The sequence below is a fragment of the Ranitomeya imitator genome, chromosome 2 (genome assembly GCF_032444005.1).
Source record: "Ranitomeya imitator isolate aRanImi1 chromosome 2, aRanImi1.pri, whole genome shotgun sequence".
In the NCBI taxonomy this organism is placed as follows: Eukaryota; Metazoa; Chordata; class Amphibia; order Anura; family Dendrobatidae; genus Ranitomeya; species Ranitomeya imitator.
In genome coordinates this window covers 303,013,074-303,027,469 of record NC_091283.1, presented here as the reverse complement: position 1 = coordinate 303,027,469, position 14,396 = coordinate 303,013,074, and the positions used below count along the sequence as shown (strand labels likewise).

Genomic DNA, 14,396 nt, shown 5'->3' with positions numbered 1-14,396 from the left:
CTCAGGACAAATTGCAAAACAACTTTTGGGGTCCAATTTATCCTTTTACCCTTGGGAAAATAAAAAATTTGGGGCAAAAAGATCATTTTTTGTGAAAATTAAATATAATTTTTTTTTTACGGCTCTACATTATAAACTTCTGTGAAGCACTTGGAGGTTCAAAGTGCTCACCACACATCTAGATTAGTTCCTTAGGGGGTCTACTTTCCAAAATGGTGTCACTTGTGGGGGTTTCCACTGTTTAGGCACATCAGGGGCTCTCCAATCGTGACATGGGCTCCGATCTCAATTCCAGCAAATCTCGCATTGAAAAGTCAAATGGCGCTCCTTCCCTTCCAAGCTCTGCCATGTGCCCAAACAGTGGTTTACCCCCACATATGGGGTATCAGCGTACTCAGGACAAATTGTACAACGTCTTTTGTGGTCCAATTTCTCCTGTTACCCTTGGTAAAATGAAACAAATTGGACCTGAAGTAAAAATTTTGTGAAAAAAAAGTTAAATGTTCAATTTTTTTAAACATTCAAAAAATTCCTGTGAAGCACCTGAAGGGTTAATAAACTTTTTGAATGTGGTTTTGAGTACCTTGAGGGGTGCAGTTTTTAGAATGGTGTCACTTTTGGGCATTTTCTGTCATATAGACCCCTCAAAGTCACTTCAAGTGTGAGGTGGTCCGTAAAAAAATGGTTTTGTAAATTTTGTTGCAAAAATGAGAAATCGCTGGTCAACTTTTAACCCTTATAACGTCCTAACAAAAAAAAATTATGTTTCCAAAATTGTGCTGATGTAAAGCAGACATGTGGGAAATGTTGTTTATTAACTATATTATGTGATATAACTCTCTAATTTAAGGGCATAAAAACTAAGAGTTTGAAAATTGCTAAATTTTCATAATTTCCGACAAATTTTTGTTTTTTTCACAAATAAATGCAAGTCGTATCGAAGAAGTTTTACCACTATCATGAAGTACAATATGTCACGAGAAAACAATGTCAGAATCACCAGGATCCGTTGAAGCGTTTCAGAGTTATGACCTCATAAAGTGACAGTGGTCAGAATTGTAAAAATTGGCCCTGTCACTTAGGTGAAAACAGGCTTTGGGGTGAAGGGGTTAAGATTGAGCTGCAGACTAGAAATACGCCATTAAACTCGCTATTTGGTAACCCAGTATTTCCCCCGGGTCTCAATCCCCAACCCTTCTCATGGTGGATTCTGAGAGGAATAACCACTATAAAACATCTCTGCTCCCCGTTTAACATAATCCTATCTAAACAGGAGTTTATTCAAAAATACGAACCGCCAGTCCGGGAAGCATTTCGTATTAACCAAGTCTTTGATTTAGCTAGAAAGAGTGCAGCGAATGGGAGGCCTTTCCGAGTCACTGGGTTCGAGCAGAAGTGCTTAACTGACCCACTGGGTGGAGGGGTCATTTCTTACTTATACTCATCCTTTACCAATACAAAGGAGGAAAAGAAACTTAGATTTATGCAACAATGGGAGGAGGACCTGGGGTTTAATATCTCACTGAAAGAATGGCAGAGCTGTTGTAGTGCCTTATCGAGAGGATCCCACCAGGTATCCCTGGTTGAGACTTCCCTCAAAGTCTTACATAGAACATACTTGGTCCCTACTAGACTGCATACCATATATCCTCAGGTTTCTGATAAATGTTTTAGAGGCTGTGATGCACCTGGAGATATGGGTCACATATGGTGGTCCTGCCCGACGGTGACCGATCTGTGGGGAGAGGTAAAGCTTTTGGTGGAAAGGATGTATGGAAAAGAGATATCAATGAGCCCAATGACCTTCCTACTAGGCTTAAAACCGAAGGGATTACCCAAAAATCTATATAAACTGGTGGTCCTGCTGGGAATGGCGACCAAAATACACATTGCGTCAAAGTGGAAGTCTCCTTTGCTCTCGATTTCTCAGGTTAAAGATAGGATGAACACCATCATGATCTATGAGCGCATTCAAGCGACAAGGACCGATAACTGGAACTCCTTTTTCCAAATTTGGTCGCCATGGCTGGAACTATACCTGGATGATCAAGTGAGGAGGGCTCTCACCCTTTCTCCATGACGAATTGCCTCTTTTCAGACTATGTGGCGGTTTTGGGACGCTAGATAGGGCCAATGTTGGGGCCCGACTAATATTTGTTGTCACAGGAGAAGCCTAGTCTTTTCTCTCTTTCAATTTGGTAAAATTGTGGAACAGTTTTATATTACTCATGATTCTGTGCCTAATCCCCCTTGTTTCTGTCTTGTTTTTGTCTTGTCTTAAATGTATTAACATTTATAACTCTCTCATATAATATTAAGGTGCTGTTGATATCTTTGTATTTACTGTAAATCCAGAACTCCCATGTTGGGAGAACTTCGTGTTATTTTTCAAATAATAAAAAATTTATTGAAACAAAAAAAAAAAAAAAGAAACGCCCCAATTAATAGCCGTTCTGGGGGGTCTCACCCTCTGTGGAGGCGCCCCGATACTCTGGTGGCCTAGTGACTATCCCGGACACCTCTCTGTCCTCACGTGAAAGAACTAAAGTCTCCCACAGGCGCCATCTTATGTTACACTGTGTGGTGCAAAGTGGATTCCCTGCACGTTGATGTGAGATTCTGCACCTTGCTAAGCTTGCTCCCCAACTATAGCACACAATTGCGCACTGTCTTCTGCTGCCCCATATCCAGTGGATTACCTTTCTGGAAGTCTAGGTTACTATATCTGGACAGTATATAAGGTACTACTGATGTGCTGTGATACGGGGAACTACGCATTCTAGTGAGATCGCTTTGCATCTGCAATACATAAGCAAATTCTACTTGTTGCTGCCTGATATCCACTTGTTTAACTCTCGTTATTTCAGAGCAATAACTGGTGTTCTTGAGCAATAAAGCTAGTTCTGCCTGAGAGGAAGGTTACATCTTAGATTGTAATAGCCCCTTTTATACAGGCTCAGCAAGGCATTATTTTTCTTTTCTGATCTTAGAGCGACACCTAGTGTCCATCCTGAACATATGATTCAAATCCATTACAATGTGTAAATAGGTTTCTTCCTTCTTTGTCCAAGTTGTGATCGCAGCACTTCACGCTAATAGACACTCTCAAGATGGTTAAATCACAGAAAGAGCGTGAAAAAATCAGCAAATAAAACCATGGCAGACGACCACAAAAAAGGCACTCATGGTGCTCTTGACTCATATCTGAAAAAAAAAAGTGATGTTTCTCAGACCCCTACTAGGCGGTCTCTTAAAAAAGCGATCTCATCCGAAAACATAGATGAATCGGACTTCAGTGATGCTGACTCTGACAGTGATTCCGCCACAGGAGACATAGCCCCTATTTCAAGAGCCTTCATGAAAAAGTTGATGGCCCAAAACATGAAGCCACTCTTAGAGGAAGTCTCGGGTATGGGAGCTGACCTTCAACATCTAGGCCACAGGGTCGAATCACTAGAAACTGCAAACGTCGAGATAGTGGAAGCTGTCACTTGCCTAAATGATCAAGCCCTCAAACAACAACAACACCTGAACGTAGCGCTATTAGCTATTGAGGATCAAGAGAACAGGAGTAGAAGGAAAAATATCTGGATAAGAGGGGTTCCAGAGTCCTTCGCTCGAGAAGCACTAGACAAGGTGGCGAGAGAAATTTTTGCTAATCTCCTAGACACAGAGAGAGCATCAAAAATTATTATAGAAAGAATTCATCGCGCTCTAAGGCCTAAACCAAAAGCTGAAGAACCACCTAGAGACATTATTTGTGGCCTTCTTAGCTATGTTGACACAGCCGCCATCCTAGCAAGCGCTAGGGAACAAGACAAAATTATATATGACAACACACAAATTCAACTTTTTCAGGACTTGGCCCCATCCACATTAGCAAAAAGACGCATGCTCAGACCCCTTCTTGCCGCTCTGAAGGCCAAGAATCTTACATACAAGTGGCAGTTCCCATTCGGCCTGGAAATGAACACCGCTAGCCGTCAACTTACAATTCGTACCCCAGAGGATCTTCATAAGGCTTGGGAAATTCTAAACATTACACCAATTGATATTCCCTCCTGGATGCCAGTTGACTCCAATTGGAGCTTACCATCAATGAAGAAGCCCTCGGAGTGGTCGCAAAAGAAGAAACACACTTCTCCCAAAGTCAAGAAACAAGACCCCAAGAAACATCCACCATGAAATTCCTTTTTTCTCCCTCCCTATTTTTACAAGTAAAACGGAGCAACTACTTGACTTGTTTTGCTTTTCAAGCAACCACATCTGCCTCTCTAAGTTTTTTCTAAAAATGTTATATTTTGTTCTTCTCATTGCATTAAGATAAATCACAACTTGGACTACCCTCGCCTATGTCTGGGTGTTACTACCCCCCCCCCCCTGCCATGGGCGAATGCTTAAATGTACAAAGTTCGTTATTCATGTTTTGTTTCCCTTTTTCTTTCCTTAGGTACCGGGGTGGGACAAACTCCTCTCTAACACATGACGAAAATGAATGATAAGGTGAGCTATGGTTCCATCACAGTTGCCTCTTTTAAATGTTAAAGGCCTTAATTCACCCGCAAAAAGAAACCACATTTTTACACTTCTAAAAAAGCAAAAAACTCAGGTAGTCTTCCTTCAGGAAACACACTTTAAAACTGGTAGAACCCCTAATACCTCCTTCTCCCCATACCCAACTTGGTTCAATAGTTGTAACTCTTCTGCATCCAAAGGTGTTAGTATTGCGCTAAAAAAAAGGCCTACCATTCTCACCCAGGGATACATTGAGTGATCATGAAGGGAGATATATTTTTATCAAAGGTCACCTAGCCAACACCCTAGTTACTTTTGCCAACCTTTATGCACCCAATAAGCATCAAAAACCAGTGGATTACAAAAACACTGGAGGTGTTGCAGCTCTTCACTGAAGGGTTACTGATTGTGGGAAGTGACTTTAATATCACTTTGGACCCTGAGATTGACTCCTCAAGCGGTCTTTCCTTCATACCACAGAAAGCGAGACACAACCTACTGAACAAGTTATCTACCCTCCATCTTATCGACCCATGGCGTATTATTCACCCCACCACTAAGGATTTTACTTTCTTTTCCCATCCCCATTCATCCTATCACCGCATTGATCTTATCTTAATCCAGTTGCGATCTCTCAGTCTTGTCAAATCCGCCAGTATAGGCCAAATCACAATATCTGACCATGCCCCGATCTTTATAGATATTGCCATTGACACCGTACCCCGCCCTGCAACATCCTGGAAACTAAATGAATCCCTAATGGATAACCTACAAAATTTGGAAAAAATAAAATATACGTTGTCGCGTTATTTTATAGAAAATGTTGCAGACGGTCCACTGACACCCAATATATGGGAAGCACACAAAGCTGTTCTTCGAGGGGAGCTCATATCAATCGGTGCCCACGCAAAAAAACAAAGGGAAAAAGAAATGATGTCTCTTTTACATCAAATAGCAACCACAGAACGCCTCCACAAAAAAACTAACACTCAGACTTTACAACGGGACCTGGTGGCCCTTCGTAACAAATTAAAAGATTTGCTTAACATTAAATCTGCAAAGATCTTCATGCATTGTAAACACCGATTTTATGTACACGGAAATAAGAATAGCAGGTTGACTTCTCATCTACTTAAAAAGCAGAAGGAAAACAAATTTATACAGCATATTTATATAGACCCAAACACGAGGGTCGACAGGTCCGAAGATATTGCAGAGGCGTTCAGATGCTACTACCAATCCCTCTATAATTTAGAAGCCCCTGACCCCATGAAAGACTGTATAACAGCGGCAGACAGGATCCAGGAATTCCTAGCCCCACTTTCCCTCCCGAAAGTCCAAATCAAAGACCATTCGGTTCTCTTAGCTCAAGTCACCTGCCAAGAAATTAGCGACACTTTACAAAACATGGCAATTAATAAGACTCCAGGCCCGGACGGCTTCCCAATGTCCTATTATAGAAAATTCTCAGACATACTCCTCCCATGCTTGGCCTCTCTTTTTAACTCCTTCCTCACAGGAAACCCCCCAACTAAACAAACTTTAGAAGCATACATATCTGTTATCCCAAAGGAGGGGAGAGACGGCAGCCAATGTGGTAACTATCGCCCAATATCTTTGTTGAATTCAGATTTGAAACTTTGGGCAAAAATACTTGCATCAAGGATTAACATTGTCCTCGAGTCCCTGATTCACCCTGATCAAGTGGGCTTTGTCAGGGGATGAGAGGGTAAAGACAATGCCTTAAAAATCCTTCTAGCTATTTCACATGCCAAACGCTCTGGAACCCCGTTGGCTCTGTTATCTACAGACGCTGAGAAAGCCTTTGACAGAGTCAGTTGGCACTACATGGTATGCACTTTACGGAAGTTTGACTTCCCCCAAACTTTTATTGATGCCATCATGACTCTGTACTCTGTTCTAACCGCGAGGGTCAGAGTCAACGGATTACTCTCAGATTCTTTCGGGATTAGGAATGGAACCAGACAAGGCTGCCCTCTCACCCTCTTTGTGCTAGTTATGGAGACTTTAATACAGAGAATAAGACAGGAGGAGTCGATCAGAGGTCTAATTGTGGAACAAACAGAATTTAAAACGGCTGCTTTCGTGGACGACCTTATGATCGTGATCTCAAATCCTAAGACTGCTTTTCCCTCTATTTTGAAACTTCTTGACGAATTTGGGGTCATCTCCAACTTCAAAGTTAATATGCATAAATCGGAAGTCATGAATGTTTCATTATCGGTCAAGGCAGTCTTGGATCTCAAAAAGTCTACCCCCTTCAAATGGCTCGCAGATAAACTGAAATATCTAGGAGTCTTTCTCACTGCTGATCCCTCATCTCTGTATAAACACAATTTTGAACCCCTTCTGGTTAATCTCCAAACACTTCTTAAATCCTATAACTTACCATTTCTCTCATGGATCGGGAGGATAAATATAATTAAATCATACATCTTACCAAAAATATTCTACCATATGAATATGATCCCCATACCTCTCCCCAAGTCTTTCTTCACTTCAGCCAATAAAATAGTCAACGGGTATGTGTGGAGGGGCAGGAGGGCTAGACTACCCTTCAAAATACTCTCGCTCCCGAAAAAGAAAGGTGGTCTTGGACTCCCTGACTTTAAGACCTACTACCAGGCAATCCATCTAGCTAGGTGGATGCGCCTGGTTAAATCAAGACATGATCCAAAAACCCCTAATCTTGAACGCTTGTTAATGGGAGGTGAAGCGGAGAAATATTTCTGGACCTCTGCTGCCCCCCCACAAAATTCTCTGGAGGAAATAACCAGCAACACCCTGACTATAAGGAAGAAGCTTGTCCAGAACAGTTGGCCACGTTGCCTCTTTTTGGACAGTATGCCTTTGGGAGTCATACCCTGGCTCATTGAGCCAAAATATATCGACACATTTGACCTCTGGAAATCCCTGCCGACCCTCCCAATTTCACACCTACTCTCCAATCAAATTAGTTGTACAAATAGTTGGCCTCGGGACGCCAAGAAGCAACCCAGGGATTTCATTCAAATACATCATGTACAATATATTATTTCTAAACTTAAGTCAGACATCCAGACCAATTCAGATTGGCTTTGGCTGGAACTTCTACTTAAACTCAATCCTACACCCCCTAAATTAATCTCTAAATTATACCATAACTTAATCTCCCCTAAATCTCACTTTAAACCCCTATATATCTCCTCATAGGAGTCTGAGCTGAACATATCTCTCTCTGATAGAGAAATAGCGCAAGTTTTAGAGCACTCACATGAGTTCTCAAGATGTGTCCTGCTCTAGGAGAATGCCTTTAAAATCCTCTCCAGATGGTACAGAACCCCTGAGTCGCTCTACCACTTTGGCCTCTCAGACTCTCCTCTTTGTTGGAGATGTATGAAATCTAGAGGCTCTTTGGCACATATTTTCTGGTCATGCCCAATTATTGCTAAATTTTGGGAGGAGATTTTTAACCGACTCCGCCAGATGAAACTAATAACGCAGAGTCTAACTCCTCAAGAGGTCCTACTGTCACTTCCCACGAAGTCCTACAAACCTAAGAGGCAAGATCTACTCCCCCTCCTAATATCCGCAGCCAAACACTTGATCGCCTTACATTGGAGTCAAATGACCCCCCCTCATATCGATGAATGGCTTAAAAAAGCCCAGAACATTTATAGGATGGAAGAGTTGTCCAGTTGGGATTCACACACGCATGGTAAATTCTTTCGTATATGGTTGCCCTGGCAGCTAGCATCTCAGGCTACCCCTTAGTTTCTCATTAACTATTCTCCTTACACAACACATGGTTGTGCTGAATTGATTTCCTTGGGCTCTTTTACTGCACTGTGATGGATCCAAATACAGCTCAATTACCTAGTTGATTTAGTCATGCTCAATATTTTCCCTGTCTTTGCTTCCTAATTGGTCAAAATTATCTGTTCTGCTCCTCGTGTGTTTATGGTCTCATTCTGACCGTCTTTTCTCTGACGAGGGATCTTTGTATAGGGAGCTATGTTTGACCACTTCTCCTCCTCACCCCCTTTCCCCGGTACAACCCCCCCCCCCCTCCCCTTCTTTTTTTTTTTTTTTTTTTATTTTCTTTGATTGTCATATTGTTTATGTTGGTCTTAATTCTGAACGATATCTTGAGGTTCATGTTACGGATTGTGTAGCCTATTTACTTTGATCGCATATCTGTACTACCATAACCAGAACTGTGGACACTTCCGGCTATTAATCCGTATTGAGGGTACTCTCGAAATGCTACTATATATTTCATTTTAAATATGTATCCATCTTCATCAGATTCTTGTAACCTGTATGATTGTTATTTGTTTATTTGTTTTGAAAAGTTGAAAATAAAAAAAAATAAAAATAAAAAAAAAAAAAGAAATCAATATTTTGTAGAATAACCATGATTCTTAATCTCAGTTTTCATGCGTCTTGGCATGCTTTCCACCAGTCTTTCACACTGCTTTTGGGTGACCTTATGCCACTCCTGGTACAACAATGTAAGTAGTTCTTCTTTGTTTGATGGCTTGTGACTATCCATCTTCCTTCCTGAACGCTGAACTCAACATTGTCAAAAGATAAAGCTGAACTTCTTGCATTTAGGTTGGAACAGAAGAATCTTCTTCATGATGATGTCAAAGTGTGTTATTACCAAAACAGAAGTAACACTTTAACACAATTTTTCACAGTTGATGGACCAATGGTGTACTGTAACAATGTGAATGGCCCCTTTGAAGAACTGAATCAAGAGTATTTTGTTGCAGATTGGCGATTGTTTATTGTCTCATCCCAGAGAAGTTTGAAAGCAGTGTTACTTCACAATGGAAATATGAAACCATCAATCCCTATTGCTCACTCATGTCATCCAAAGAAAAGTTATGAAAATCTGTCAGTTGTTTTGGATGCTGTACAATATAAGCATCATCAGTGGAATATCTCTTGAGATTTGAAAGTGATTGGTCTGCTAATGGGAATGCAAGGAGGTTTCACAAAATATTGTTGTTTCTTGTGTTTATGGGACAGTAGAAATACAGTAAAGCATTATGTTCATCGTGATTGGGGATGGAGAAACATCAATGCTCCAGGTAGAGAAAATGTTCAGCATAATCTTTTAGTTGCTCCAACAAAAACTTTCTTCATCCGCTACATATAAATTTGGCATTGATTACAAACTTTGTGAAAGCCATGGCAAAGACAAATTCACAAGTGTCCCAGTACATTTCACAGAAATTCAACGGCAAAAACTAGAGAAATGGGTATTTGTTGGTCCTCAAATCAGAGAGCTTATGAGACATGATGTGTTTGAAGGAACTCTAAATGATAAGGAATTGAGATCTTGGAAAAGCTTCAAGTGGATCTGTGAAAACTTCTTAGGAAAACAAAAATCTCCAGAATATGTTGAAGGTGTCAAGGAACTGCTTATTTCATACCAGTGTCTTGGATGTTGCATGACTCTGAAAATGCTCTTTTTGCATTCACATTTAGATTTCTTCCCTCTAAATCTTGGGGATGTAAGCGATGAACAAGGCGAGCGGTTTCACCAGGTCATTAAAGTAATGGAACACCGCTACCAGGGTTTTGGGAATGACTTAATGATGGCAGATTACTCTTGGATGTTATATAGAGACAATGTAAATAGTTATATATCTGCGCTGAAATTAACCCCTTTCTGACCTCGGATGGGATAGTACGTCCGAGGTCAGATCCCCTGCTTTGATGCGGGCTCCGGCGTTGAGCCCGCATCAAAGCCGGGACATGTCAGCTGTTTTGAACAGCTGACATGTGCCCGTAATAGGCGCGAGCAGAATCGCGATCTGCCCGCGCCTATTAACTAGTTAAATGCCGCTGACAAACGCAGACAGCGGCATTTAACTAATGCTTCCGGCCGGGTGGCCGGAAATGACGTCATCGCCGGCCCCCGTCACATGATCGGGGGTCGGCGATGCTTCAGAATTGTAACCATAGAGGTCCTTGAGACCTCTATGGTTACTGATTGCCGGCAGCTGTGAGCGCCACCCTGTGGTCGGCGCTCACAGCACACCTGATTTTCAGCTACATAGCAGCGAACAGCAGATCGCTGCTATGTAGCAGAGGCGATCGTGCTGTGCCTGCTTCTAGCCTCCCATGGAGGCTATTGAAGCATGGCAAAAGTTAAAAAAAAAAAGGTAAAAAAAATGTGAAAAAAAATAAAAAAATATAAAAGTTTAAATCACCCCCCTTTCGCCCCAATCAAAATAAATCAATAAAAAAAAATATCAAATCTATGCATATTTGGTATCGCCGCACTCAGAATCGCCCGATCTATCAACTAAAAAAAAGCATTAACCTGATCGCTAAACAGCGTAGCGAGAAAAAAAATCAAAACGCCAGAATTACATTTTTTTGGTCGCCGCGACATTGCATTAAAATGCAATAACGGGCGATCAAAAGAACGTACCTGCACCGAAATGCTATCATTATAAACGTCATCTCGGCATGCAAAAAATAAGCCCTCAACCGGCCCCAGATAATGAAAAATGAAGATGCTACGGGTATCGGAAAATGGCGCAATTTTTTTTTTTTTTTTTTTATAGCAAAGTTTGGAATTTTTTTTCACCACTTAGGTAAAAAATAACCTAGTTATGTTAGGTGTCTATGAACTCATAATGAGCTGGAGAATCATAATGGCAGGTCAGTTTTAGCATTTAGTGAACCTAGCAAAAAAGCCAAACAAAAAACAAGTGTGGGATTGCACTTTTTTTGCAATTTCACCACGCTTGGAATTTTTTTCCCATTTTCTAGTACACGACATGCTAAAACCAATGATGTCGTTCAAAAGTACAACTCGTCCCGCAAAAAATAAGCCCTCACATGGCCAAATTGATGGAAAAATAAAAAAGTCATGGCTCTGGGAAGGAGAGGAGTGAAAAACGAACATGGAAAAACGAAAAATCCCAAGGTCATGAAGGGGTTAATCCCTCACTAATTGTATGGGTTAATAGTGGGAAGCACCCACTATACGTATAGTCTACCAAATTGATCTAGTTCTATAGAGAGGGTTGGGAGTATATTTAGCCTATTCAGTCCCATGCAGTTTTTGTTTTCTATTTTGCATATGAAATTATTTTGGTTCAATAAGATCTGTTTTGTACGGTGAAGCATTTTTTTCTGATATGTAGATTGCTGTTTTCTTAGGCTATGTGCACATGTTGCGGATTGGGGTGCAGAATTTTTCTGCACAAAATCCGCATCTCCTGGCAGAAACCGCAAGTGCAGATTTGCCGCGGATTTTCTGCGGTTTTTACCACTGCGGAGTGCTATAATGGAAGGGTGCAGAAACGCTGCAGATCTGCACAAAAGAAGTGACATACACATCTTTTAAATCCGCAGCGTTTCTGCACATATTTTTCCGCACCATTAGCACAGCTTTTTTTTTCACTATTGATTTACATTGTACTGTACATCACAGTGCGGATTTGCAGCGTTTCTGCGCGGAAAAATCCGCTGCAGATCCGTACTAAATCTGCATCGTGTGCACATAGCCTTAATGTTGCCAGTGTATTTCCTATACCTCATAATCATGATGCTGCTCCATGGAAACTATATGTGCTACAGAAAAACTATACACATTTTTAATATCAGGACAAAAAGATGATTCATGACCTGTGTTACACAAGTATAAAACATGTAAATACTGGTGAATAAAACAAGACTGAGCACAAGACCTTCACCCCCATCTACACATCATAGGGGAGATCTCATGACACCTTCTCTCCATCTACCTGATGATCCTGAGGAACATCGGGATCTTCTTGTTTACAGTCCTGTGGAAGAAGAGGACGGGGACATCTCTCTGGTGTTGTCATCTTACTGGATAGATCTGGAGGAAACACATACAGGGACTGAATTCATTCTTTACATACAGATAATTATAGGCCGTGTGTATTTAGTCCTGTCTATTACCTGGTGATGTGAGGGGCTGGGGAACCTCCATCATGACGTCCTCGTACAGATCTTTGTGTCCTTCTAAATACTCCCACTCCTCCATGGAGAAATAGACGGCGACATCCTGACACCTTATAGGAACCTGACACATACAATGATACTGTAATCCCCCCGATCCCTTCATAGCATCACTGTATAATGTCCCAGTATTCCCAGCAGTGTCACCTCTCCAGTCAGCAGCTCAATCATCTTGTAGGTGAGTTCTAGGATCTTCTGGTCATTGATGTCCTCATGTATCAGGGGGTGAGGTGGAGGCCCCGTGATTGGGCTCAGGGGTCTTCCCCATCCCTCAGACACAGGGTCCTGACAGCGATCACTAGAGGTCTTCTTCACTACTGTGTAATCCTGGTTATGGAGAGACACATTAATAAATCTCACTGCAGAGATTTCCAGAGTCCTCACCTCTCCAGTTCTGTCCATCTGTTATTCCCATAGATAAGAATGATGTAATGTGACGTCATCAGAATCTCTCACCTCTCCAGTAAGCCGGAAGAGGATCTCTAGGGTGAGGTGTAATATCCTCTCCGCCATCTTGTCTCTGTCCATATCCATCTTTGATGGGTAAATCAGGAAAATTCTCTAATATAAAAGATCTTCACTGAGAGGATCCGATATTGTAGAGACCTGAATGAGTAGAATATGAGTCTTTGTTTCCAGGATTTTTCTTGTGGGAATTGGCTGCGATATCGCCTGTGCAATATATTTCTAGTATTAATGCGCCAGTAATGGGGAATCTCCACATACCTCCACGCACAGAGCCGCACTCCACATATATGGCTGCTCTGTGCGCACAGGACTTGTGATGAGGTCACAGGAGGGGAGGAGTCAGGGGTCACATGATCAGGGGCCTCAGTGTATGCAGGACTCTGCTGTGCTGACAAGTATTCAGCTCGTCTGCTGGTGCTGCTCCTTTAAGAACAGGTAACATTACTAAAAGTAGAACAATTACCCCATTAAGTGATTGGATCATCCCAGATCTTTCATAGACCTTAGTGATATTACAGACGGGAGATTCCAAGAGCGCTAGATTCAGGGGTAATCCTAGTGCTGACTGAGCCGTGCGCCTCCATCTAAGAGAGCGGCCACAACCCCAGACGATGCAGCGGCCGGAGCAATGTTATTAATTGAGGGAATTTATGTGAGCAGCAAATTAATAAGAATGTTTTACCAGAACCTCCTGGGGCAACAAGGAAAACCGTCTCCCATTTCCACGTGGAATCTGAGCCATAATTGCCAAATACCCCGATCTGTGGTCATCAACCAGAAGAGACATTTACTGGGACAAATTCTCTCATCTTCCCAAATCCAGGCTTTTCTCTCCCAGAATATCTCCCCCATAACACAGAGGCTGGTGGAGCTGGTGGCGGTAACCTGATGCTATTAGGCTACGTTCACATTAGCGTCATGCGATGCAGCGTCGCCGACGCAACGCACGACGCATCGGAAACGCACGCAAAAACGCACCATTTTTGACGCATGCGTCGAATGGATGCGTCGTAAAACGCAGCGTTTTTTGTGCGTTTTTGTTGCGTTTTTCCAAAAAACGCAGCGTTTTACAACGCATGCGTTGTCAAACAATGATGTCATCTTTCAACACAATTTAGTGTCTAGACACTAGATAATACCACCAATGAATAGAAGAGGGTGGGTCTAGTGTCTAGACACTAGATAATGCCACCAATGGGTAGATGAGGGTGGGTATAATGGAATTTTGGTATATATACCCCGGCATAGATTAATTCCAACCATACAGCATCAAGATGGAGCGTCCCATGGAGAGTATCTACCTCAATATGGAGCTGGATTTTGCCCTTGCTATTGCTTATGCTATTGCCTGTCATGAACAGAGGAAAAGAGACAAACTACGGAGAAGGAGTCGTCGG

The 14,396-nt window shown here is 41.9% G+C and overlaps 1 protein-coding gene across 1 annotated transcript in view; it reads right to left on the bottom strand.

Moving 5' to 3' along the window:
* Positions 1 to 12,386, bottom strand: part of LOC138666971 (gastrula zinc finger protein XlCGF26.1-like) — a 39,848-nt gene extending 27,462 nt beyond the window's left edge. Inside the window, exon 1 of the mRNA XM_069755184.1 lies at positions 12,291 to 12,386. Coding sequence (XP_069611285.1) covers positions 12,291 to 12,374 — 84 coding nt within the window. The 5' untranslated portion in view covers positions 12,375 to 12,386. The remainder of the gene's footprint in view (positions 1 to 12,290) is intronic.
* Positions 12,387 to 14,396: the final 2,010 nt, after the last annotated feature.